The sequence below is a fragment of the Vanellus vanellus genome (assembly GCF_965231255.1).
Source record: "Vanellus vanellus genome assembly, chromosome: 7".
NCBI classification, from domain to species: domain Eukaryota; kingdom Metazoa; phylum Chordata; class Aves; order Charadriiformes; family Charadriidae; genus Vanellus; species Vanellus vanellus.
The window spans coordinates 28,703,913-28,730,855 of NC_138912.1; the positions used below are offsets into that span (position 1 = coordinate 28,703,913).

General features: G+C 40.1%; 1 protein-coding gene across 1 annotated transcript; it reads right to left on the reverse strand.

Moving 5' to 3' along the window:
• Positions 1-168: 168 nt before the first annotated feature.
• RASGEF1A (RasGEF domain family member 1A) lies at positions 169-26,151 on the reverse strand. Its single transcript, XM_082486318.1, has 13 exons — positions 26,021-26,151; positions 23,244-23,423; positions 16,612-16,740; positions 11,320-11,457; positions 7,650-7,871; positions 7,289-7,363; positions 6,962-7,054; positions 5,081-5,183; positions 4,720-4,799; positions 3,893-4,084; positions 1,987-2,110; positions 1,667-1,739; positions 169-657 (listed from the first exon to the last, which is right to left on the reverse strand). Exons 1-13 carry the CDS (start codon positions 26,045-26,047, stop codon positions 633-635), a joined length of 1,461 nt encoding a protein of 486 aa, XP_082342444.1. The 5' UTR covers positions 26,048-26,151; the 3' UTR covers positions 169-632.
• Positions 26,152-26,943: the final 792 nt, after the last annotated feature.

Genomic DNA, 26,943 nt, shown 5'->3' on the forward strand with positions numbered 1-26,943 from the left:
GGTTTCGAGACATCCACATTTTTATTTTCTTTACTTCCAGTCCAGCGTAATAGAAGGTACACTAAACAATATCAGTACCTTGTAAGGCACTATTTTCTGATATAGGAGAGGAACACGCTTACTGCAGATGTCTAAGGCCTTGACTCTACGAAGTCCTACTAACCCAGGTGAATGATACCGCTGATTTGAAGGAAACCCTTCACTTCACAAAGATAGAGAGACATGTTGAGTGTTCTGTAGGATACTGGTCCAATGGAGTATTTAACCTGAACACTGGCTTTAGTTGGGATGTGTGTTTTAATTTTTACTTATTTTGGTGGAAGTAATAAAAAATAAAAATTTGGATGCTGATAGAATAAGATCTCCCCAGGGATAACGATTCCCATGATACATTTCATCTCTGAGAACAGGGCCCTGCCCTTATATTCAAAATAAAAAACCAAAACCCTTCACTTAAGTGCCTTAAGGTTGACATGTGAAATATTTACCACATTTTATTTCATAAAAGTTACTGTATATACAAAAGAGACCTCAGCCAGTGAGGTCTGTCTTAGCTCAGTCCAAGTCTTTCAGGTTGTAAAAACACGTTCATTCCATGTGCTTCAAAAGTATGCAGATCATATCCAAAAATCTCAGGCTCTATTAAGCAGAGTTGTCCTAGAAGAAGTTAAAAAAAAATAAATAAATCTTTTCTATCGCAACAAGAAGTTTTACAGTTTTGGTAAAGGTTGGTAATAAACCTATCTTGCATCATTAGCTGAAAGCCTTTCTTCAAGGGGTAGATTTTTGAAATGCTCTAAACTGGAATCCATCTATGAATTCCAATAAAGATGCTGACTAAATCACATGAAAACTTAACCTCTGTATCATTACTTCAGGCCTGTAAGATGTGCTCAGGCAAATAACATATGTTCCTCTGTCATCCTAAACTGTAGCTTGTTGAACAGCATCGGATTTAATACAAGATACGTTGCGTGGGTGGTGTGAAGTGAAAAACTTATGTGGCCTTCCTAAGAAACACTGGGATGACTGGGAAACAGTGTCTTGTCTAGGACAATACAGTTATAATGTAGCTCAACTGCAGCTAAGGACATACAGACTTCATTCATTGTTTATCTGGTACAGATATGTCAAATCTAAATGTTTAACATGATTTACAGAGGTCTAAATCTGTCTTTCTGCCTTGGCCTCAGCCTCAAAAATCTCATCTAAATTAACACCACTGAGACTTCCTTGTTTAAGAGCAGGCTGAAAATTAGAGTATTCACATAAAACTTCATCCTTTTGTAAGATTTTTAAGTGTGTAGGTATGATAAATAATAACACCTTCTTAGTATCTTTATGTATTTGTTCCCCTGAGAAAAGCATGTCTGAAAACTGCTAGGAATGTAAGCTCTTTTACTGTATTTGATAGCTTAAACAAAGCATATTCTCCTTCATAGTCCTAGCAGTGATCTTGCAGCCTGAACTGATCTGGCTGGAAAAGCTGTACCAAAATCCAAACCCTACTGATTTTCTTCAGATTCGAATTTTGAATGGAAAAAAAAAAAAATCTATTTGGGCCAAAATGGTCTTAAGCTGGGTATGCAAACGGAAGGGAGGAAGCTGATGATGACACGCCTGTGTGTGTCTGCAAAAAGACTCATGTTCTGAAGAAGCTTCATACCTGAGTGTTTTCCAGCTGTCTTTTTCCATGTGGTTTTCCGGACCTTCACTTTCAAAGGATGCAATGAACAGAGCTAGTAAATAAAATAAGAACAATCAGATACATGGGTTTGTTAACTTAAAATAACGTAAGAGTTACAATATAGCAGGTTTAACTTAGCAAGCCTCATAATGAAGTTTGTTCTCATCAGGAGCCGATATGGAAGGGATAATACATACTTATCAAATATTTTTTTGCATGTTCATTTCTTTCATCTGCATATTCTGTCTGCACTTCAACAAGTAGGAAGACTCACTATAATGTTCAAGAAAGGATTTTACCTTCTTCGCTATAAATGGGTGCTGTGAGTAGATAGCTCTGGATCTTCTTGTCTTTTTCAAAAGGGCACTCAACCTGCTTCCATGTCAGGAAATCGTGAATCTGTCTTGAAATTTCCCAGAATTTCTGCATGAGGTAATTAAAAGAATATTATTAAAATCTTATTTGGATCTTTCAAATACCAGTTCTTTTGCTTCAATTTCAGAGCCTCTTGGTCTTGTTCTTATTCGTGCTGCTTCTCTTATTATCCCTTATTCAGTCTTCCTCCTTGTCATACTTTCTTCTTATTGCTCCCTTTATCTCCCCCTTTTGCTCCTTGCTCCTCATCTGCTGTTAGCCCCTTAAGTTTAGAATAGTGTATCCCTGTTAACTGCCTGCTCTTTTGCATTCAACTCTTTTCATCATCAACCTTTTCTTCATATATAATGAAGTGCTTTGTTTTCTGTGTCTTACCTCCAAATTAGCCCACGAGTGGAACTGGTCAGTAAATGGTTATTTACTTAGTTTACTTTTTACATTTCCAACCTTCAACTTAAATGAAATGTGACATATCTGATTCTTTCATAAATCACTTTTAAAAATTTAAGAAATAATCAAAATAACATATAGAAACATATAGATATCCTTTCCTTCCCAAGATTTTAAGAAATGCATAATTGCTTAGGGTTTGTCTTACATAGAATCATAGAATCATAGAATCAGTGAGGTTGGAAGGGACCTTTAAGATCATCAAGTCCAACCATTAACCTACCCTGATAAAAACACCACCACTCCTAAACCATGTCCCTAAGCACCTCATCTACCCTTTTCTTAAACACCTCCAGGGATGGTGAATCCACCACCTCTCTGGGCAGCTTATTCCAATGTTTAATAACCCTTTCAGTGAAAAAATGCTTCCTAAGCATTTCTACATATTCTGTGTGTTCCCCTCCCCCTATCTGTCCTTAATAACAGGGGAAAAAAAACTTCAAAAGTACTTCTGACAGGCTGTGGTCTTCCAGACATGTATGTTTGTTAGTCCAGGAGAGAGAATCCAGAACCTGCAGAAACTCCCTTGAAGACCTGCAAAATACCTTTTGCTGGTTGTGTGTAGCATTTATGGCTAGCTAACCTGATGAGGGTAAACCAGCTAATGTTCATGCTTTAGGGTGAAGTTACCTATTACAATTTGATCAGAGATGACAGACTGCTGCCACAGAAAAGCCTAGTTTCCATTCTTTACTGCCTTCCGCTTCCCCCAGTCCCTTTTGAACATAAGGTGGGAGCAGGGCTGAGAAGCAGCAAATTTTTGTCTGCCATCATGTCTGGTACACTAAAATTCTTACACTTCTTGATTTCAAGTTCTTTATTTTAGATGTTACACAAGTACAACGTTCCTTGAATGCATTTCCCTTTTCAATTAGCTAACATCAGTCTATTTCTGTACTGCTTAAGTAAGTTTCAATGCTGGGGGGTTTGGCTTCTGAAATTCTTATTTTCTTCTCAATCTTTTCATACATCACTTTTGGTAACAAATTAGTGTTATCCCAATTATTACGTGAATGTTATGTTTTGCAGTGTCTTTGTCCCATTTCATGTAAAAGTAAGAAAAAATAATCTCTTTCAGTCAGTTTTAAAACCAACCTTTTAACTGTAGGCAATTACATACCAGCAGTTTTATGGGTTCTTTTCTGTATATGCAATTTTGGGCTTGATGGATATGTAATATAAACATGGCAACTGCAAGCGCTAGCTTTCACAGAAATTTGGTGAAACCGTTTCTCCTAGATAATTATATCGCTTTATGTGTAGATCACGGCAATGCTGAGGGAATTGCTAATATCGTGAGCTAGAAGTTCCAAAGTGGCAAAAGTTTGTAATGTACAATGTTTAACTAGCATTACAGCTTGTATAATGGCAAACTCCTACCTTGAAGTTTATTTGCCCGTTGGGCAAGCGGTTCGTATGTATTTTGTGCAGAAAGTAGATATCTTTAATAAACAGGTTGAAAACTGGGATGACTATTTTCTCTCGATTGCTGTTGGCAGTCTGAGATCGCTGTGCTGCTCCTTGCAGGGCTGTGCGGTAATTACAAAAGTTGCTGGACGGATCCATGTGATGCTGTTTTTATGGAGGGGGGGGGAAAAAGGCAGTCAAGTCACATGTTTTCTAAATATAAAAAGCTTTGATCTAACCATCAGAGAATTCATTTTTTATGAATTTGTTGAGCCCCTTTTTAAACTTTCAAGATAAAGCACCTTATACTGATCAGGTCTGGTTTCAGGTTTTTCTATTTTCTGTCTTGTTTGAAAGGAAGGTTCTGTACTGGCTTTACATCTGTGCTTTGAAATGAAGTGATAAATGACTATTGGAAAAAACAAAATTCTAACCTACTGTCATCAATCTTTGTCTGATGACAATTTCAATTAAGTTTTGTTTTCATTCAGATCTCCACTAGATGGAGTACTCTAATTAGTTTTAAGGGTAGCAAAATGACATTCACTTGAGTGAAAACTACCTTGATGTTAAATTGAAAAACATATGCTAGGAAGTAATAACCTAAATAAAACTTGCATCCACTTCCCTTTGCAGGCAAGTAGGGAGTTTGAAATTCAGGAAATGCTCTCCCTAATGTTTATATGCCAGTGATCACTGACAGAGGTGCCTCTGTGGTCTCTGACTCAGTAATTCCATTGCAGAGGTTTGGAGGAAACTACGTGGTGAATTTCTATATAAAGCCTAAACTTTATACATACCTCTAAAACATCAAATTTGGCTGTTTTGACCTTGGACCAAGTTTTCTTTAGTCGTGCCACAGGACTCAAGTTCATCCCAGCTGAATGGAGAGAGACAAAGAAAGAAAGAACAGAGTTGAAAAAATACAGTGCTAACACAAGTCTGTGTTTATGTATTAGCACCATGCATTTTGGAAGGTAGTTCAGCTTGACCAAGAAAAGCTGTAGCTAACAGTTGCCCACTCACACGTTAATCTGTCACTGGTACATACTGCCCCTGTAGAAGTGTGCATGCTGATGCTGTCAGTCAATTTAGGGCAAGTCTTGTCAGTCAGGTTGTAAAAATGGAATGCATTTTGTCATCTGTGTTAAGGATACTCACAGATAATAGCCATCATTGAGTTGAAGTTTCCAATATTGAAGCATTCTCTTGCGACATCAATGAAAAATTCCACCATTCTTGTACGTTGCTTTTTCTTTACAACCTGAAAAACACCAAGATCTGTTAAGAGGGAACGGATGCCTGAATTCTGTATAGTTCAGTCAAAGGCATTGTAACAGGTTGATTGAATAGACATTTCAGGACTTTATCCAGCTAAGCCTTATGATGATATAAGCTTGGGGGTATTTTTTTAAGATTATTTTTTAATAAAATAGCAGAAATATTTGGGGCTACTATCAATTATTTGTCCAGTTGTGGAGGAGTGTCAACTTTTGTTTACACAAAAAGTGGAATGTTTTAGGGAATCTTGTATAAACAAGCTGGACACTTTCAGCAATTTCCTGTTACTGGAAAAGGGATAGAACATGAAGCTGGTATCAGAAAGAATATATGCAAAAAATTTAAACCTCTGAAGAAGGGGGGAAAGCAGTGGACAAACTTAAGACCAGGGGCATGCAACCTGAATGTGAGAAAGAACAACTGCTATGTTCTATTTTTTCTGATTTTATTGTGTATAAGGTTACATGGCCTCTTGAGAGCAGGTAGTGATGATGATCAAATATACAAATTCCCATGAATGCAAACATCTCAAGGATCTAGCAGGTGATGCTGAACATCTGCATTGCAGGTTCTTTTATAAATGAAGAAACAAAACTTATAGCACTGTCTCCAAACTTTGCTTCCAAAAGTAATCAATCTTTCTCTCTTTTTTTTTTTTTTTTTTTTTTTTCTCCTCCCTTTAAAAAAGCTAGTATTATTGCCTAGATTACATTCATTGATCAGAATCCCACATTTAGACTAGAAGTTTGGTCTGGCTTATATAAAAATGGCTCCTGAGTGGTGATTGCAGACTACTTCACAAGGGAATTCCCTTTTTATTTTTTAAAATAACACCTTACCTAAATAATTCAGTTTCTGCATTATATCAAAAGAAAATGGTACAGTAGTCAATGGCTTGGCTTAGCCCTTGGTATGCTAAAACCTTCTGTTTGACTGGTTTACTAAATTTATTAGCCATACCAGCCAGCTCTGGAAGATGTCTTGGTGTGTTTTTGTAATAAGTTTCTGTGAGAGCAGGAAATCTTAAAAGATTAGGATCCATATATCTGACTTCGTAAAAATGCAGTAGGCATCTGGATTTCCACCATGCAGGCACAGAGAGAAAATTTCCCATTTGCTAGAACTGCTGCATATTAATAGGAATCTAAAAAGACAGAGAATACATATGCAAAAAAAAAAAAAAGTTTCTGGGGCAGTATACTTCCCATTTCTTTGCTTATTATATGATAGATGTTATTTTAACCTCTAATAAGGCTGTTCTCCCTCTTTTTTTTTTTTTTTTTTTTATTTTTAACCTCTCCAATAGTCCACTTTCTTTCCAGACTTCCGAAGAAAGTTTATTCCTGATTTTTCTACAACAAAAATGAATATGACAGTGCTAATGATATCTAAATGCGGTGGAAGGACAGCTGTTTATCAGTAAATCTGAGTATAAAGATGAGTATCTTTTGAGAAGTTATGGATATATTTAAAAATATAAAAAAAACTAATCCAAAAGAGCTCCCAACTCAAACTCCACACAGGTTCCATGTCACCACACGACTAATGCTACTATGGAAGCTACACAAAACGAGAGAATATATGCAAAGCCAAACATAGCCATGAACTCTTAATCATATAAGCATGTGAATAATTTAATGCTTGACTAATGCTATTGTCTTTAATTGCCCTGCTAATGTTTAAATCTCTATTAGACCACTGCCTGCCTTTTGTCCTTAAGGCCAGGATCATTTTGCTATCTTGTTTTCTACAAATACCTACCCGACAAATCTCTGTAGCCACCAGCATGCTGAGACAATTGAACCAATTGTCATAGGCCTCCAAATTATAGGTTTTGGTCACATCGCCTCGGCACTGTAAGAGAACAGGCCACATGTTAATCCTACCCTGTATCATGATAAAGTCAACATACCAAAAGACAAACTTCCTTTTCATGTCTTGATAAAATCTTGCGGATATTTCTTAAGGCATGAGCTTAAAGAAGGTTAGAAAACGTCAGCCTTTGTTGTGCAGGGTATACTCAAGTCATGGAGGTTCTTTACCCTGGTTATTCTTTGTTTCTTTTTCCCTCTGTACCCCTTCTTGTACCTTGTGATTATCCAGGGAGTCCATGTGGCTGACAATCTGCATCAGATCCTCTGGGTAAATGTTGCTCACCCTTTCCTGTGTTTGGAGAGATAAGAGATTGTCACTGTACAGACAAACAGGGAGTTCAGTGAAAAACGCATCAATAAAGGCAGAGTTAGGAGAACACTTCGCTAACTTTCATCTTCCTATGGTGTAGATGTGAGGTATGTTTGGTGTACCTAATTGGTCTTGTTCATTACTTGGTATTTTTTGATTAAAACGTTAGAGGCTTTCAGTGAAGCCATAGCAAAATTCATATTGATGAGTATATTAATATTTAGTAAATTGAAAATGAAGTAGTTCACACAAACTAGTGTCTCACCAGTTCGATATAGGTCAGCTGCTGTGCCAAGATCAGAGGGTCACAGCACACACTCAGGATGTCCTTTTGAGTTGACTGTGGCTTGGTTTTGAGGATGGTGCCTTTGTCCGTAACAGGTTGCCGGAATTTCTCTCTGATTTCCTGGTACTGGCTCCGTGCAGAGAGGGCCATCAGGAGATTCTGTGTCATCTGGCTAATGATCTTTTTCACCGTTCCATTTTCCTAAACAGAAACAATGAGGGCTAAAAACCTTTAGCTCTTGCAGACACAGATTGCCAAACAATTTCTGACTGGGAAAAACAAATGCCTATTATCCATTTTCTTTCATCTCACCTGAGCTAATCATCCTGTGACAAATGAACTCGTCCTAACTGCGCACACAACTTCATAGCGACATTGTTGTACTTGCCTGCCTTCCCAACTCTGTTTCACTTGCTTGGCTGGTCTGCTCCTTGCAGCAGTTCTTGGCTAGTGCCCCATTTCAAAGGCATCAGGGTAAACACCTTAAAAGTGGCTATAGTGAAAGGTGGTTGTGTTGCTTGCACAAGGCTTCCTTCATCCTGTGTGTACCAGGTGCCAAAAAGCTCTTTCTCAATCTGATCAGATCTACTGATGATGAAGTCTACTTAGCACAGGCAGAATCCAGGGAATTCACATTACATCCGGGAATATACCCCTAAAATACCCTGGCTTGGCTTTGAACAACTATAGCATCCAAAGATTTAGATAAGAGCACAATATACATAACATTCTTGGACAACTAAAATGCTTTTCTGTTTGTCAGGTGCAGATTTTAAACACAAGATCTATAAGGATACATACTGGTAAAGCCACAGAAATATAATCCATCTGCTTAGTGTTTTGACAACTAAGGCAAGCTCAATTCTTTCTGCTATTGATTGTTTGTGTCCTATAGACAGTGTCTATGAAGTCAGCCCCAAAGAGCTAACTTGATCACTTTCCTACTCCTCCCTCCCTGCCTCCTGTTACTGCTTTAAATGATCCGGATTCTCTGATTCTGTTCTTCCTAGTGCTGGAAAAACTACTTCTATCAAAGACAGTCCTTCTTGTCTTTCCTACACAATTGCTCTCTTGCTTCCATGCAAATTATTTCTCTTGAAGTTAGCCACAAGGTTAACCGTTAGTTTACAACCTGCTGTGTTGGTTTGTGCCAGTCAACTGGATGCAGTAGAAAGAAATGCAATGAATCTGTGATCGTTCAAAGAAGCCACTAATGCGCAGTGATGACTGAAATTATGTAGCAGATGTGAGAGACGATGACTACCAAATACTTGTATATTGCATGCTATAATTAAGCAATAATAGTGTCAGAATGTTGCTTTACAAGGCAATAATCTGACTCCCAAGTGAAATCAAATGAAAAGCTGAAGGCAGTGTAGCTCATCTTGATGAGGCAACTGGATTACCGCTGAACAGCAGCTGGCTGGAGCCATTTCGGATATTGTGCTACAAGTGTTCAGAAATGCCAAGGGAGCGTGGTGGGGGGCTAAAATAAAGCACTAGTTCTGCTCTCTGGTATGCTGAGTTTTCCATTGTAAATCATTTGACTTCAGCTGCTATGCCTGACTTACCCATGTGTCTGGGAGGATGCAGACTTTCTAGATATGGATCACTGAGAATCAAACTTGAAGGCAGGTGAGAGTATAGCAGATATTATGTGAAAGTGAAAAAAGAAACTGCAGTGACACGAAAAACTATGGCTTGCTTAAGCTATTGTGAATTCATTAGTATCTTAATGCTTAGACAAACGCCCCTAGAGCTTTAGCGGTTCCCTTTCATTACTAGTCTTACCCTAAATTTTCTTCTAACTTTGGAAAATAAGTCAATGAGTGTACAATAATTTGTCCTTGTTTGAGTTCAAAAAAGACATTCGTACTTCATTAGGGGCGCAACCCTGGATGTAGCTGTAGCTATTTGGTATGCTGTCTGATAGCACTAGGATGAATGCCTGTCAGCTTTGTGCGAGTTCTCAGTTTACTTTCTATCCTACGTATGGAGAATAGTGTCCTAAGGGGATTTAGAAAAGCTTTAAAATACAAAATAAAATCCCAGACCATTACCATAAACCCTTGCTGAAGCACAGTACGGGTAATTTCTTGTGGTAACAAATACTGAGAGCAAGAGCTGCTTTTTGTCAGTGTCAAATTATGTTTCCTAGGGGTCAGATGTAGCATAGCTCTTCGCTGATCAAACTTGACTTGTAGCCTTGTTAAGGGGATAAATATGGTGATGCTGTAATTAATGAATGTCATCAGATGCCTCAGACACCAGAGCACTGAGCCACTCTGTGAAGATGCGTTTTTCTCAAATGACAATTTATTCATACATAATAGAGTGGGAGGGAAGGGAAAGAGAAAGGCCACAACTTCTTTCTAGTTCAAATAGACAAACTAAATACTAAGATACAGATACTAAATAAAACCTCTGCCAAGTCCCTTTTCACAGTAGTGTCTCTGCCAACATACACCTCTTCACCCTTGTCTATAAAGGGAATAGAAGGCATATTATAATCCTATTTCCTCTTCCCCTCCCACAGAGGCACTGACATTTTCATAGTAGCGTCCAGGTAAACAGCTTTGCTGATGCAACAAAGCTGACATACTTCCTTTTGACAACTTGGTAACACCTAATTGTATTGTGTCCTATCACTGATTCATGCAGTGCTGTCAAACGTGTTGTTCTTCATTTTGTCTGTACTTAATTGTATTATGTGTTTTTGTTGATTTGTCTTCCCATTTCCTGCTAATTGTTCTCAAAAATATCTCGAAGTTGTGGGTTTAAAAACAAGGAGAAGCTTCTACTTCTACATAAGCAAGCCTTCATGTTCATACAAACGCTTTACAATTAATTCCCTTGCAGTTCTTGATTACATTCTTCCTTCCGTCTGTTGGTAGTTGGAATTACTTTCCCAATGAGGAAAAAAAGTGTAGGCTTTGAGTATTTGGGGTGGGGGAAAACCACAACAAAACAAAAAAAACCAGAAAACAGCTCTTGTTTTATTTGAATTTGCTTTAGAAGATTCTTTTGTGAGGTCTAGTTTTCTTCATAGGCTAGAAACTCAGAGCTTTTAAGACCGGTGACTGACTACCCTAGCAGAGCTCAAACATAGCCTCCTTAGTGGAAACACTGTGCATGTCACTTGACACATAGCAACAACACAGTTACTGACTATTGCTAGGAATGAACTATTAAACAATAAGCACCTTAACCTTGAGCAAGAGAACATTTGATACAACTTGTTGATATATCTTGCGGGACTTAAATGTATATAGTAGTACCAAAGTACAAAGGATGGTACATAATTCATAATGAAAGTTAACTATATTGTGCCATTATAGACACTGTTCTTTCCTTTCTTCTTCTGCACCACATCCATTTTTCATATCATCATGACTATTTTGTCTCTTCCTGTTACACTGGGTGATTATACATAGACAGTTTCTGCTAATGGACCATTAACTTCATCACTCAGCCCGTGTCCTGCAGTTACACTGACAGCTTAGCAACCGCTGCTGTAGCCTATTTAGAAAATACTGCATGCAGGAGCAAGGGTTTGTATGTAATATGATAAACTATATATAAAGGTTAACAAATATTGCTTTACCACTTAAAGGTTTTTCTTCACCCCCACACTCCCTGCTACCCTTACCTCATCACACTGTGTGATTCTGTGAGCGATCTCCTTCAATTCCTTCATGGATTTTTCATCTTGGAAATCATAGGGGAAAGTTTCAGTCCATTCCTTCAGGAGCTGAATGATTTTGGCAGCAAAGGATTTTAGCTTTGCCTAAAAAGAAACAATGAGTTGATTACTGACCATAGACCTTTCTGACAGCAGAGCAAATTACCTGATGAGTGCTCACATAAAACTAAGACACCCTTGAAAATGCTTTGCATTAGTAGTACGTGAAGGGGATAAAAAAAGAACATATTTAACTGTGGGCCAGATTCCTAAATAGTATGATTTAGCCTCCTTTCAGGATAGCTTGGTGATGTCTCTTACCGAACACTTTGAAGACATTTTCAATGTTAGTTGTATAAAGCCAGAAAGATGACAGAATAGTTTAAGTCACTTATTTGATTGAAGTCAATGGGACTTAAGCTGATTTATGCCATCTGAGGCAGCAGTACCTTCACTTTTGAATTCAAAAGCATAAAAACCGCAGCACTCTACCAAGCATCTTTTATGAGAAACGTTCACAAAGACATTTTTGTTCTATAGAATTTATCAGACCCTCCAGATTGAGCTGTATATTGAAATAAATGAATGACAGGAAAGATGTGTGTGTTCCCTCCGTGACATCTAAATCAAAATGGACTTTGAAAATAAAAAGTATTGGCTCTTACTCAAAAAACTATCAACCACAGAAAGGGGAGGGAGAGCTATTTTCTAAGTTTTTCTGTTACCCATGAATCTTCTAAGGCTTTTCATCAGTTAGACCTGAATTGGATGCCAATTACTCCACTATCGTAGCAATGGAGAACAGCGTCAGTAAATCCAAAGGAGCACTCTTATAAAATTGGGAGTGAGTGCTAAGAATGCTTTTAACGAACAAGAAGCATCAAAACTTAATTGACATTAAATTTATCCTCCCACCCAACTTGTGATCTACTGAGGAAAAAGAGGAAGTTTTCATTTGTGTTTACCTCCCCGCTTGTCTAAGCTACAGCAGTCCCACTACACAGCAGTTCCTTCTCCCCACGCACAGCACGCTCTCCTCATTGCACTCTCCATCAGCCTCTTAGTGGTTACAGAAGGTGACTTAGCATGTGAGTGTCACTACAGGAAATCAGTGTATTTTCTTTTAAGACAAATAGAGAATGTCTTCCAAGAATTGGTAGGAACTCCTGCCAAAACATCATCTGATCGTAGTATGTCCTAGTTTATTTAATCAAAACCAAAAGTCAACCAAACTAAGCTATTTTTAATTATTTTTTTTTTTTACATCTCACTGGTATATAGTCAGTGGGAATGTTAATAATGATTAATAAGAAATTTGAAGTTAAACTGTGCACCCTTGAATCCCTAATCTGAAAATAAGCCAGTGCTCCTCATAAGTTTGGAGGGAATTTTGCTGTGTGGTGTGTGGTTTTTTTTCTTTTTTTTTTTTTTTTCAGGGCTGCAAACTGCACTCTGCTAGCATGCTCTTCCTAGATGGTTTTTACTGATAGCATTTAATTGATCCCGCTAGTAAGAGAAGCGCAGAATAGTTGGATAGTGAGGGCAAAAAGAAAACATTGCCATTCTCTTTGCCAGCGGTAGACATTCCTGCAATGCAATCTCCGCCAATGCCACTCCTGTGGAGCCCAGCTTAAAGGCATTTCTAAACGGTGTGGGACAGAGTTCCGGATTATAGTTGTCTGTCCTTCAAACTCCCATTGTCATCTGCCTTGGGGGAAAGACAGTTTATACTCCTTTGCTAGGAAATGCATGGAGCCTGACATTATTAAAAGAAAAATATGTGGGTGGTGATAGAGAACTAATTAGGGAGTCAGTGCACTTCCATTCAATTAAAGTTAATAGATACATGCCTACTTCATTTTTGTTAACCAAAAGCTGCTACAGAACTGTGTTTTGGTATTAATTATGCTGACTATCCTTTCTTTTTGATTTCTGAAACTGAAAAAGGAGGGATGGGGGCAGGAAGGTTCCAAAATCCTTCCTTAGGCCATGGCAAGTATCTCCATATGAACACTGACTTCCCATATCATGTGATCTACTTGTGATTTGCTAGGGTTTGCTTCCTTCGTGATGGAAAGCTAGGCAGGCACCTGTTGCAAGACAAACTGCAAACTGTATTACTCTTCATGTAATTGCTCCTGAGGTGTAAAAAAGCTTAATGTTTTATCAGATGCTTTTAACGCTTGTGAAAATAAGGTATGCTTTCTGAGAGCAATGCTAAAACCCATCAATATTAGCAAAACATGAGATTCCTGTTTCATGTGTGCTCTGAAACCCGAAGCAGCATGACAGGCTTGATGCACGTAATTTGTGATAACCTAGATAGCAAACACACAGATGTGTGGGTAGCAGCATGCATCTTTTCCTGTTTGTCATGGTTGCAGTAAACCTACCAACCTACTTTTTCTGTAGTCCTATTCCAGATGTGAGCCTCCCCTTGTGAGACCTGACACAGAGTTCTCTGGAGTCTATGGGAATATTTCTCCCATAAGTATTTCTTTGAGAAGAAAAATACTTCTATTAATTAAAGTACTGTGGATCAGCCCTGTTCTGCATGAGATGAGATAGACAGGACTCAGAAACAACTACCAATTAGAAAGGAGGGCAATAGCAGTACTGTGCTTGTCGGAAAGGGAGGTTTAATGACAATGACCTGGTTATAAGTATTGTTTTGATATTTCATCTTTAAAAAGGAGAACTTACTGGCAACAAAACCCAAGGGAAATCCTAGTTTTTGAAGGAACTTAAGTTTTGAAACAGGCAAGACAAGCTTAATAGAAACTAAATTCTACTTTCTCTTTTTATTTTTTAAATCAAAAGTTAAAGTAGTAAGAAATACCCTCAAGCCGCAGAAATAACGCACCACACTTTTAATAACAGGTTTCTTCACTGAATAATACTATACAAGTGTGTTTTTCTGTGACAATCTTGTTTGGGCCTTTCCAATCTCTAATGTGCTTATGGAGAGTTAAATTTTATCCTTTATGGTCAAGCTTAACTACCGATTTGTATATCGTAATTGATGTCTTAAGCCGTGAAACTATTCCTTTTTGAGTGGCCAAAAGGACTCTAAGCAGGCTCCAAGACATCCCAAAGTGTTTTTCTTTTTAATACACTTTTATCTGGGTTGTTTTCTATAGGACTCTTTGGCTAGCCAGTAATGTCAAAAACAAAGGAATGATAAGTATTGTGGTGTGTAACCTCAAAACCTGGCTCCTTGCCACTTTTTCAGCTCACATGCTATTCAGGCAACAAGTCAGCCAGCTTGACAGATTTGCATGAGCAAACTCTATCAGAAATGATCAGAGCTGCTTTAACTACTTTTGCCAGCTATTTCCTGCTATGGAGCCACTTAATTAGAAGTTGGTGGTAGCTAATGATACCTTAATGGATTATGACTGTGAATATGTAGTGTCTTGAGTCAAGAATTTCTACGCTGCATGTGACGTGAACTTTTATTTGTTGCCAGATAGAAAAAGAAATGTTTGCAAATGCTAGCGACCAAGCTATTCTGTAAAACATACAGGTGCTGCAGTAGAGGACAGTAAAGCAGTCCTTTGAGAGGGATGTCAGAAGTTTATGTAGTGTTTTCCAATAATTTTGTGTTTAGTGGGCAGGAAAAAATTACAGTTTATATAAAGGGGGTAGGAAGGGATCAAGGGCATAGTAGGAAAAGCAACCAGCAAAACATGTAAATTAAAGCAGCCTCCCAAACACTCATGTTTTATTGTCACCCTGCTGTTTGTTGGCTTTCCTGTAGGCCCATTTCCAAATTGTCAGCAGAAGGTGTAAGAGTGTGGGTGTTTGGAATATGGGCTGCTCTATTTTACACCCTGTTGTTAGGATGTAATGCATTTCATTTCAATGTGGAAGTCGTGGTTTTTGAACACATCTGCTGAAAAGCTAGAATAATACTACTTTACAACTAATGTCTTATCTTTAAACAGCCAGGGGATTTAGTCCTCAGATAGTTTTCATTTTAAAATCTCCTAAGTGTATTGTTATTCACAAGAGGTTCATCTTATATCCCATTATTTTTAAATCCAGGTATTTCACATATATATTTTGACACTAGCTACTGACAGCAGTCTTCCTCTTCAGATGTCTACGTATCAGACTTACTCATTCCATGTTTCAGATGATCCCAGCATCTCTTAAAAGTTCCTACCTCCTCTGTTGTTTAGTTACGTGTCGCTGAGGAACCACTACAATTTACAGAGCATCAGTCTGTCTGAGGTTGCTCAGTCATGAACTATTTTGGCAGTGGTGATGGGAATGTTTATCACCTCTGTGCACAAAGCTGGATGCAGTGGTTCTTGCGCCTTCTTTCCCTGACCCCTTGAATTCCCCCTACATGACAAGTCACATAGCTATATAGCAAGTAAATCTGGGGACTGACCTGGATGAAAATAATTTGGCACCAAGTAGTTAGTTTTTCCTGTGGAGTAATTCTGTGACATAATATGAGACTGCACCCCAGGAACAGTAAAGAATAAAGAAGCCCTAAGGTTAGTATTGCTGTCAAAAACTCTGTATTGCCAAACCACAGGGCTACCTCTTGTGCTCTCCACTCAAAGAGTCCTGATACATCATGAAGAAAACAAAATTGGACTATCAACATCAGGAACGTGAGCATATAATTTCTCACTCTTTCCATAATGGTGAGACTTAGATGGATTTAAACGCATACCATAAATTGTCCCAGTTTGGCTTAATCGGTTGTAGTAAAACTGCATAGTCACATGTGTCAGCACAGGCTACCTTTTTAAGTAGTGCATCCCTTAATTTTCGTGAGACATAACTTTCTGATTTACTGTTACACCAACTTAAAATACCCCACCAATAACCTACAGCAGAGCACTCTAATAGGATGGTGAAGGTGAATGGAGAAAGGGAAATCAGACTCAAGACGGACCTAACTTGGTGAAAGCCCAGAAGGTCAAAGCAACTTGCTGGGCAGGTTTCACGGCAGATTCACATTTCTCCAGTGCACAGCATCAACCTGTAGCTCTTGAGCAAAGTTTGATTTCCAGCCGCTCTATCGGACTGGTAAGGTAGTACATAACCTATGTTTGTGGCTAGCAAAGAACCAACAGTACTTCAAGGAAAAAGACCTAAATAAAAGCACATACAGTAACACACAGCAATTACAACTTCAACTTACTCTTTATCAATCTAATTAGCTCTACAATGAGAAGGAGAGAGTGGGAAATAAATGACAGTAAAACAGCTAACTGAAGGACATAATGGTTCATTTACCTTTTCTGCCTCAGTCCCCATTTCTAGCTGCTGCTTCTGTTTAATGCAGATCTGCCCCACTTTAGCCAGGAGCTCGTGTGGGTGAATGAAGACTCGTGAGCTCAACAGGAAAGTGAAGATGTAAGTCCTCTGTGGAAGCAGAGAGGAAAAAAAACAAACAACAACCAAGTTAAACAACTTTAGCAAAAAGAATCTGTCTTCCTTGGAAAAACTAACCCATAAACCACAAATGTAACTCTTTTTCATTTAAACTTTTTATAATTTTTCCTTTCTCCAGAGACATGGTGGTCTTTTCTAGCTCTGTTAAAAAGAAATGCTGTAGGCTTCAAGACTTTTAACTGTGGTGATTTCAGATTCCCAAATTATTTCCAAATTATTATTTAAAATGACGAACTTAATATGTCTAACTAGTCATCACTCACCAAAAAGACAAATTAAATATGCCCAATGTAGGGTGTTATGCCTCCTGAACACCACTATTTCTGATGCTTTGTTTTTTTAAGAGTGATTGTTTTTCATTGAGCTGCAGAAAATTGCTTCATGCGTATTCCAAACCACAGCTGTAATTTCTTCATGTGGGGGGTTTTTTCGTTCCTTTTTCCCATAATCAATGACACAAGCTTTAGCTTAGATTGGGGCCATATGACAATAATTTAGTTTTAAGCTTGACTTTTACTTATTTGAGGCCTGTTTCAGAGTCTTGAGTATGAACTCTGCTAATAAATACCAACAATTATTATTTCTCGTTAGAAGTAGCCTCTCTGTTTATATTTTAGAAGCTGTAATGCATTGTATTCAGAGTCATGCTCTGGACAGTTTAGTTGAAGTGAGAATGCCTTCATGCCCCAGTCTTGCTTCAGCGTTTGAAACTTGGCTGCTGTATTTGAATGTAATTGCCTCAGTAATGACAGTAGCATCTCATAAGCACTTCTGTTTTTTCTTTAGGCTTTTTGACAAAATTTAGGAAAATTAGTTAGGAAATTGTGGGGGATCTCCTTGACAATGGATTCCAATTAACCTTTGTTATGTTTGCAGTGTGTAGTTTGCAGTGTGTACTGTTACTTTGTGTGTTTTTAGAAATGTGATTTGGCAGGCCACTGCTAGGTGTGCATATAGATATAGTCAATGTGCGCGTGTACCACCTTGGGACTGGGCAAGTAAATTGAGACATCTAAAACTTTAAGACTAGTTGTCTAAAATATGGTATTTCTACTATTAGCTATCAAATTCTGCTGCTTGTAGTTAAACAATAATGGTATCTTTAGGACTCCGAAAAAGTTATGGGGTTTATCTCTCTAATCACACTAAAACATGCTATTAATGCAAAATGTTTACACTCCTTTAGTACTCAGTGTGCCCTTTAATATAAATTTATCACCAAACCCTCCAAATATCAGGAGGGGAAAAAGGAATGTGTTTTCAACAAACTAAACTAACTAAAAGTCACAGTGTTCTGGGAGTGAGTGAACAGTATAATAGATTAAGCATGTATCTATTAAACATCCAACTCTGTCCTGTGCTTGTAGAGGATGCTAATGAAAGAACAGAGTGGAGTGTGGTACAGCACAGGGATTTAAAATGCTCATTCTGATCTGAAGATCTTATTAGCACTGGGGTTCCTGTATTAAATTAGGAATAGCATTAATTCTGTACAGTCAAAACCGGATATAATATGTAGTCTTTGCCCTGTCTGTTGTTTATCAATAGAGGAAGAGAGGATGAGAAGGGTTAACTGCATGGACAGTTTGGGTCAGGTGCTTGCTTAGTGTTTCCACTGATGCTTACAGAAGATGGACAGCTGGGTCACCTAACAACAGGGCTCTCAGTGACTTCAAGCAGGTGGCCAGGGCAGTGACAGGACACTGACAGCATGGCCTCCCTTCTTGATGGCATGGTTGCAAACATTCCACACAAATGTACATCAAGAAAATTTAAGAAACTGGGTTTCTGTTCAGTATTTTGTTTATGTCTCTCTCCAGAATTTTTACATTTACAATGACAAAAAATTGAAGTTCATTAATTTTAAAACGAAATTCAATATAGCTCTTACACCTGCATCTGGAAACAGTTGATGATGTTATATCAGCTTTGAAGACGCTTTATAAAAAATCTATAGTACTGTACGTGGTGTGTTATGGGCACTAAAATTAGGCTGAAGAGCTAACCTGATTCACAAAAAGGCACTTGGTTGTGTTACGGGACAGCATATCAGATCTTTTATTCTTATGTATGTGAGAACAAGCCCTAAACAGATATATTCCTCATTCAGAATGAAAGCATAAGAAAGAATAGTGTTGGGTTGTGAGATAATTTTTGGGGGGAGTGGGGGGACTGGGGGTGGTGGTATTTTTCTTTGCATTTTAAACCATGTCTGGTTATCCTCTGTTTTTTGTAGCCAACTTCTGGGTTCATTTTTATCAGTGTTGTCCCTGAACTTAAAACTGTGAGTCTGGACTATCTGGGAAAGGAATTTAGCTGTTGGGTGTGTCAGCTGTCACTGGTTGTGTGAAAATTTTTGTTCTGGATACATGAAGCAGCCCTCACTTCTACCCTATTTTGCATTTAAGAGAGATGGGGAATCAAAAAAAAAAAAAATTATCGACTTCAATACTTTCATCCCTTCCCCACATTCTTGTTTTGGGAGTTTAGAAGCCTGTCTGAAAGATGCCTGTATGTGTAAATAGCGGGGAACCACAACTTAAAACCACTCTGTCCTGCCAGTGACCTTCGCTCTGATAAGCTGGAACGCATTCTTTTAAGGAAAGATATAATTTTGCTTCTTGTACTAATTCTAGTGTTGGTCTCCTTGGTGGAAGTTTGTATGATGTGGGACAGTGTTTATCCAGAGTTACTCTGAGAAAGGCTCGCTCAGAGTATCGCTTCCTTATTGTTATACTGCAAGAAAAGCGTGACCCAGATGACCTGTGCTTTTATTTGGTTTCTTCGATAATGTTTTATATTATGTTCAAAAAAGTGCTGAACTGGCAAGATGCAGGAAGATATATGGCCATAAAAGTGCATACTTTCCATTTTAGGCTTGCTGTAATATCTGTAATCAGTAATATCTGTACTGGACATGTGGAAGGCTTTTCCAGAAAATGCTGGACTACTAGGTTTTAGAAACAATAGCAATTCTGGAACCCATCAGCTGTATTTTTGTAATGTTTTTTAAGTCACTTAACTGGAACTAGGTTCAGTACTTTGGAAAACAAAATTGTTCCATTATGGTTGATCAAGATATGCTGGTTTACAATATATTGGTACCTAATTGTGGGTCTTTTTTAATACTTTTATTGCTTATACTGGCATAGACAAGGACTAACTGCAATTAAGAACCAAATTAAAAATGATAGGTCTGACAGTAGTATTGACCTTCATCTCCTTTCCTCTCTACTAATAGCCAATCCCATCCAATAAAAAAAATTCAAGCCGAACTAAGCCATGCATTTCAGCTTAGCAGTAGGTCTCAGGGGTTAGGGACACAGTTGTTTTGGATAGGAAATACTTCATACTAATGTCATGCCTTATCTAGATCAAGGATTTCTGTGATTTGTAGCACCTGTACTATATGCATACAGGCTAAATGTTATAACAGTGTAAAAACCTACACTCTGTCATAAGCAGTCCCCTTATGAAGATGATGGTTTGGAGAAGGAAATTTAGCTATGAAGCTAGCTGGTTTGACAAAGAATGATTAAAAAATGCTTCCATAAGCTATGAGATTGAAAGTTAAGCTCTCTTTATCCTACAAAAGTGACAGGTATTTGGGAGGAGAGGCAAAAATCGTTTCTGCACTTGGAACAACGTAAGCTGACACAAAAGGGGCTTGTGCTTTATAATAGAATAAGAAGCCAGATTCCTTTAGTGCCTAAAGTTGTTGCTAAGAGATGAGCTGAATTATATTTAAAAAAAAAAAAAAAAGAGTGCAAGCACACAAGACTAAAGAAGGAATTGTTACTCTCTGACCCAAGAATGCACTGATGTCTTCTCGAGGAGGAAAAAAAAAATAAAAATATTTTCTTAGTGCGCTCACTGCTCATTCTGGAACTTCTTGTTTGTGAAATATTTTCTTGAAACGTTTTCTTGCTTGGGCACAAGGATTGCAGACTGGTACATTCCATTCCTAACCTCCCGAACTCCTCTGTCTCATGAGTATACATTTTTCTATGGGCTGAACAAGTCCCTGTACACAAACAAGCCTCAAAAGAGCAATACACAAATGTAGGTTCTTATCTTTTCTGTCCTCCCTTGCCTGCCTCGTGTTCTGCCAACATGGCAAACACATTTTTGTTTGGCCTCTGTAACCAGCACAGAAAGATACTCTGTGTTTGCTTTCTCCCCCACACCCTCTTTCTTTCTGTCTGGGTTACTGTGATCTTTAGCTTAATGTCCACACAGGTGGGAATGCCTTCTAAGCATTGTGCTCAGATGTACTAGTCCAACAATTTGGAGATGTACTAATCCAAAAATTTGGCTGAGTACAGCAACTTAGAGGTGTGTCACTCAGACTAAGGTAGTATCTGCTAATGTTACCAATAGCTTCTCTTAGTGTGAATTAACTGGTGATGCCTTGCTGCCTTTCTTAGCATGCATAGCTGGAGACATGAGACTGAGAGGTGTTTACACCTTTCTCTTGAACGCTCAGCATTGGCTACTCTTCTGACAGGATGTCAGTGTAAACGGCTATCGCTCAAACTCTCTGTAGCAACTTCCCCCAAAATAAAAATGAGCATGAAATTAAGTACAAACATGTAACTGAACTGAAATAGAAAACTTAAATTTTAAGATGACTCAAATACAGCTCCTTCTTTATGTTGTTCAAAGCTTATTTATCTACTCATTTTATAATTAATCCTTTCAGCTAAATTGGGTGATCTGATTTAACTAAAAGAATGTGTCCTGCTCTAGAGGAGATGGATTTGGTTTTAATGCTGTTTTTCATCTCTCCCTGGAGTTCCCTTGATTGCTTCTGTTGTATCTCTCTCAGCTGTCAGCTTGCTGTCTATTTAAACTGCAGCCTCCCAGGGTGGGGTCCGTGACTGCTTGGTTTGCAATGTTCCCTTGCACAGGGCATGGGATAGTACCATGGAAGCAGCATTCCAAAATAAGTTGTAGACCACCCCTTAAGTAATGCTCACTTTATGGAACCATTTTCAAAGTAGCTATGTTATAGCTGCATCTTATGTTACAAGTTACAATAAGAGATGTGCATTAGCAGCTACTTAAGCTTAGCTGTAGTCCAGAAATCCAAGCAGCAAGCTAACTATATTCTAGTATTGCACAAAAGACAAGGAACTGGCTCCTTGGAAGGCTTAACTACAGCAGCTTTAGGCTATTCCACTGGTATACCATACCAGCTCTGCCTGCTGCTTTCTTCTGGATCTGTTCTACAATATGTATTTGGGAGCCGAGATTTCATGTCTAACAATGGTCATTTCTCTGTGTCTTATAAAGGACTTGGTACTAAGTCATTATCTGTCAAAGGTAGTGCAATTGTACGTTAGCCATATTTAAATGCAAGGTTTGGCATTACATTTGAACTGGAATATTAAAACATCCTGGTTTTGCTTTTTTTTTTTTTTTTAATCTCTTACTGATGATTGCTGGCAATTCTGCTGCTTATACCCACTGAACTCTTGACTTGAGGAGTCCCTTTTTTGTGCGTGGTGATTGTGAAGATGGGTGGTGTATATGAGGGAGTTTGGAGGGACTTTATCGTGACTGATGTGAAACCACAGTTAAAAGTTCTACATGAATTAGACTGAGAAACACACAAGAAGATATAGCATGGCCCACTACTGCAAGCATTAAGTTCAGTATGCAAGTCAATAGTGATTGCAATTTCCTTCCCCCTTGTTAGTCTTCAGAAAGAGCCGGGATGCTTCCACCATAGCTCCCACTCTTTCAGAGCTCAAATGGAATATATGCTATATAGCCTGTCTGATCTTTGGCAATTTCTTTAAATAACATCTTTCATTAATGGGTACAAGGGGTCATTTTAAGTGATAAAGTGATCTCTTAATAATATTCTATTGCGTGCCCTGGAGTTATAAGTACTATTTACTTCAGGGGACCGCACTGAGAATGCTTAATCACCTGCAAAATCATTTTCAGGCTCAGGAACATACATTAGTACAGTGCTGGCCCATTAAAATGTCCTGAGAAAGAGAGTATTTTAATTAAAATCTATTTTTTTTTTCCAATGGCCTAACTAGGAGATGCATAAAAAATTAAGAAAAAAAAAAAAAAAAAAACCAACCCAAAACTAGAGTTGGTTCCAGGTCTGCTTCCCTAGGTAGGAGCTGGTTAGTAGTTAATCTTGGCTGCATTAGTGCTAAAGCAGCTTAGAGGGATTGAAAATTCTGTAGCTAATGCGGCTTTTAATTGGTTCTTAAGGCACCCATTTGGGTTCAACATGGCATTATCTTTCTAACAAGTGCTCTCATTTAAAAACAGAAAGGACAGTATCCCCATTGAGCAACATCTTTAGTGAATGAATATTGCAAGTAAAATAAATGCATCTTTAGCCTACATCTTAATCAGATGGAGGTAGAATTTCTTGAGGAAGCACTAATCCAGATACTAAAGCAGGAAAGCCATGGGAAGAAAAAAACCCTTGAGTGCCTACTTACATCTGGATAATAGTCCATGGTGGGTACCAGGCGCTCTATCAAGGCCTCCAGTGATCCAGAAACAAGGTTCCCATCCTGATAAACAGGGTCCACACATCTCTCTCCCATATCTGGCTGCACTTGTCCACTACAACTGGAACCAAGCATGCTGGAAAATATTGGCGTCTGGGGCATAGTTTCCTGCAGAAGCAGAAAAAAAAAAAAAAAAAAAGAAAGACAAGAAAAAGGAGGGTTAAGCTTTCTTTCAGGGTGTCTTATGTGTGGGTTTTACAGAGGCATACATTAAACACAATTACATATTTGACTGAATGCAGCCTGGGTATTAGAGCTAAGTTCTGCATCCAAGCACTCGCACATCTGTAAGCTGGCTTTGGGGTTTGAAATGCACTTTAAACTACGTCACTAAGGCTGTAAATGCAGAAGCTGTAAGAATTTTCTTCACTGTACTTCATTTCTCCTTTCTCCCCACTTTCCCCCTGGCTCTTTATGCATAAAACTATACAGGGATGAAAATGTAAAATGCTTTCTGAATTTCAAAGACATTGAAGCAGTGCCTTACTTAACAAACAAACAAAAAATACTCTGCCTTAATGTTGCTCTTTCTACTGTTTTTTAAATCGGATCTTTGGCCAAAATACTTGACTTGTGATGATAAATCCTTCATCACTTCTGTAGCTAGATGTAACCCAGGTCTTGACAGAAGTGCACCTTCTCCTGCATGTAGATTTCACTGGAAACAGTGGGGGACGTACTGTCTGAAAAAAATTGCCTTTTTTTGGTACATGAAACCATGAACTGGGTGGAACTGAATGCTGTGACATAAACTGTTGTATACAATTCTAACAACAGTGTCTTTGGAGATTTTTACTTGGGAAACAAACCTGCTGTCGCAACACAAAAACCACACGAAGGTTTGGGGTTTCCACCTCCCTCCCCTTGGCCACAAGCTATATCAGTATTGTGTAGTTACCAACTGTGAGTAAAGCGGGGGGTGGGGGTGGCGGGGGGAGGTTGGTTTGTTTGTTTTAAACTGGCTACTGCTTAAATATATGCAGAAGGCTAAACAAAACATCCTGCTACTGTATGTACAGGTTGAAAATGCTACTCAGCACCAGTATCAAAACAGTTCCTCCTGGCTGCTGAAATAGTTGACTGTTTAGAAGGTAAAGTGAAAAGAAGGCAGTGTTAACTCTAGCTGCTGTCTCGCCCTCTATGAAACAAACATGATAACGCCACACTCTGAAAAGCACTTATGTTGATAAAAGGGATTAGGCCATTACCAGCACCTTTAAACCAACAGCTGTTTCTAACTGCACTCATGTCATAAGGACATAAGTCCTCTCTTTAGCAATTTTTCAAAAACTAGTTTAAGAAAGAACTGAAAACCTTAAATGCCATGGGGGGGTGGTGCTTTGTTGGTGGTTTTTTTTTTTTTTTAGGTAGCACTTTGCAGAGCAAAACTGTACTTTGTGCCTTGCATTAAAAGAATACATTCTTCCTCTCAAACTCTACAAAGGGATCAATCATGTTTACAACCTTCTGTTTTTAAGCTTAGATGAATGCTAGGTGTGTTCTTAAGGAGGAAAAATACCAGTATTAATACTTGTTCATCAAGGTGACAGATTTATATATCAGGCTGATTAGTAGAACTGTTTTATGGCTTTAACCAGAAGACCTTTATGTATTCATACGTGATACACTTCTCTTGTGTCTGTAATTCCCTGTGAGTTACAATATAGCAAATATTTTAATAGCATCCAGGGAGACTACTCGGAGTGGAGCTCAGCTTCAGAAGTTCAGGACATAGAGTCAGATAAAACAGAAAATGCAGGATTTAATGGCATATCAAAAGAAACGAAAAATGACGATTCTGCACAAACGGGCATTAAGGTTACTCAGTATTTCAGATTTATCTGTTAGGCCTAAGCTTTGCAGTACACAGCAATCTGACAAATCACTGGAGCATATGATGAAGGAACCAGCTTTGCTATGCATGCTATGTAACTCTCCAGTCATTTGTTTTTTTCCCTTTTAAGGGCCACAGCAATAGAGCTGAACGCTACTTCTCAGGCTGGACAGGCCATGACGGGTGCTTCTCGCTAATAACGTTGCACAGGGTTTTAAAGGAAATTAACCACCACTGAAAAGATGCTTTAGGAGGTACCCGATCCGGTTGTGGGTTTTTTTTTTTGCCATCAAGTCTCTCAAACTCCTTTAAGACGTTCATTGCTGCATCAGTTTTTTGCTTTTAAAGACTCTGTAATGACCTCCAGCGGACTGCAAAAGGAGCCCAGGTCCTCCCGGGAGGGGGGGGGGGCTGGCTGCTGCCACCAGCACCCCCGCCCTGCGCTGCCAGCTCCGGCCTCCCCGGAACGGCCGAGGGCCCCGATCCGCCGGTCCCCCCGCGCCGAGGGGCAGGCAGCCCCCCCAGTGAGGGCCGTTAATACGCCACCGCGCTCGGCCCGTCATCCACACGTACTCTTCCCCGCCCCCCCAAGCCCCCGGCTCCTCGGGGCGGGCGGCGGCGGGGAGCGACTCAGCCAGCACCTGCCGCCTCCCTCCCCGCGCCCTCTCGCCGGTGGCGGTCAGCCGTCCCCGGCGCCCCCCGGGCAGCCCCCGCCCGCAGTTTTGAAGTAAACCCACCCCTGCCTTGGACCGTGATGGGTTTGTCTCCCCACCTCCCCGGTACCACTCTGCCCCGCCGCGCACCGTGCCCCCGGTGTCCGCACGCGACGGGTCGGGGGTCACGACGGCAGCGACCGACCCGACGCGCTTACCCTCATTTTCCTGGGCGACGTGTACATACGCGTGGACCGGGGCGGCAGCGCCGGCGGCCCCACGGCTGTGACAGCTCTGCCCGCCGGCGGCGGAGCTGCCGCCCGCCGCGGCCGGCTCGGCCCCGCCCCCGCTCCCGCCGCCCGTGACGTCAGGGCCCAGCGAGGCGCTCTGTTGGCTGAGCGCGAGCGTGGCGGGTTCAAACGCAGCCGAGCCAACGGCGCGGGGCGCGCGCGTGGGTGTGGGGCGGGGGCGGCAGCGCTGGGGCCGCCGGTGCCCCACGGGGGGGGGGAATTTGCCGCCTCGCTCCTCTCAGCAGGGGTCGGGCTTACGTTGGCCTGACCGCCGGTGTTTGTCCCGAAGGTACTTCGCTTTTTGAAACGGTTGATCTTTCTGGAATATTTTTTTGGTTGCTGGGTTTTTTGGGTGGGTTGGTTTGGTTGGTTTGGGTTTGTTCCCCCCCCCCCCAAAAAAAAAACAACCAAAAAACAAGCAACCCACATTCTTAAACTCGTTTTTTACACCTCAAGCACTGTGTGGATTTCTGAAAGCTCCTCGCCCCCGCGTGGTTTCCCGGCCGCGGTGGGGAAACCTCCCCAAGGCCGGCCCAGGGGGACTGCCCGCCCGCCGGCAGCTCCCACGCGCGACCGCGCCCCGCGGGGGGAGGCGGCCCGGGAGAGGTGGGCCGCGGTTCGCTCCCTGTAAAGCTGTTTACGCCGGCGCGCGTGGCAGCGCCCGCCGTAACGAGCGCGGCCCTGAGGGATGCCGCCCAGCCCGCCCTGCTAATGACTGACTGATTCTGTTCGCCCTTCCGCTGGAGCTGTTGCTCATCTTCCACGGAAACACTGGGTGGTGGGTGCGTCCGGCCGTCCCGCAAACTCCCTCGCCTGCCCCCAGGAACAACTGAGGGCTGCCACCTTTGCAG

What these genes read in the sequence shown, in the direction of transcription:
- RASGEF1A (XM_082486318.1), bottom strand. Translation starts at nt 26,047, where the DNA reads ATGTACACGTCGCCCAGGAAAATGAGG. An exon ending in CCATGGACTATTATCCAGAT is followed by an intron (nt 16,741 to 23,243) that starts GTAAGTAGGCAC and finishes CTGCTTCCACAG; the next exon opens with AGGACTTACATCTTCACTTT. An exon ending in CTCAATGATGGCTATTATCT is followed by an intron (nt 4,800 to 5,080) that starts GTGAGTATCCTT and finishes CTCTCCATTCAG; the next exon opens with CTGGGATGAACTTGAGTCCT.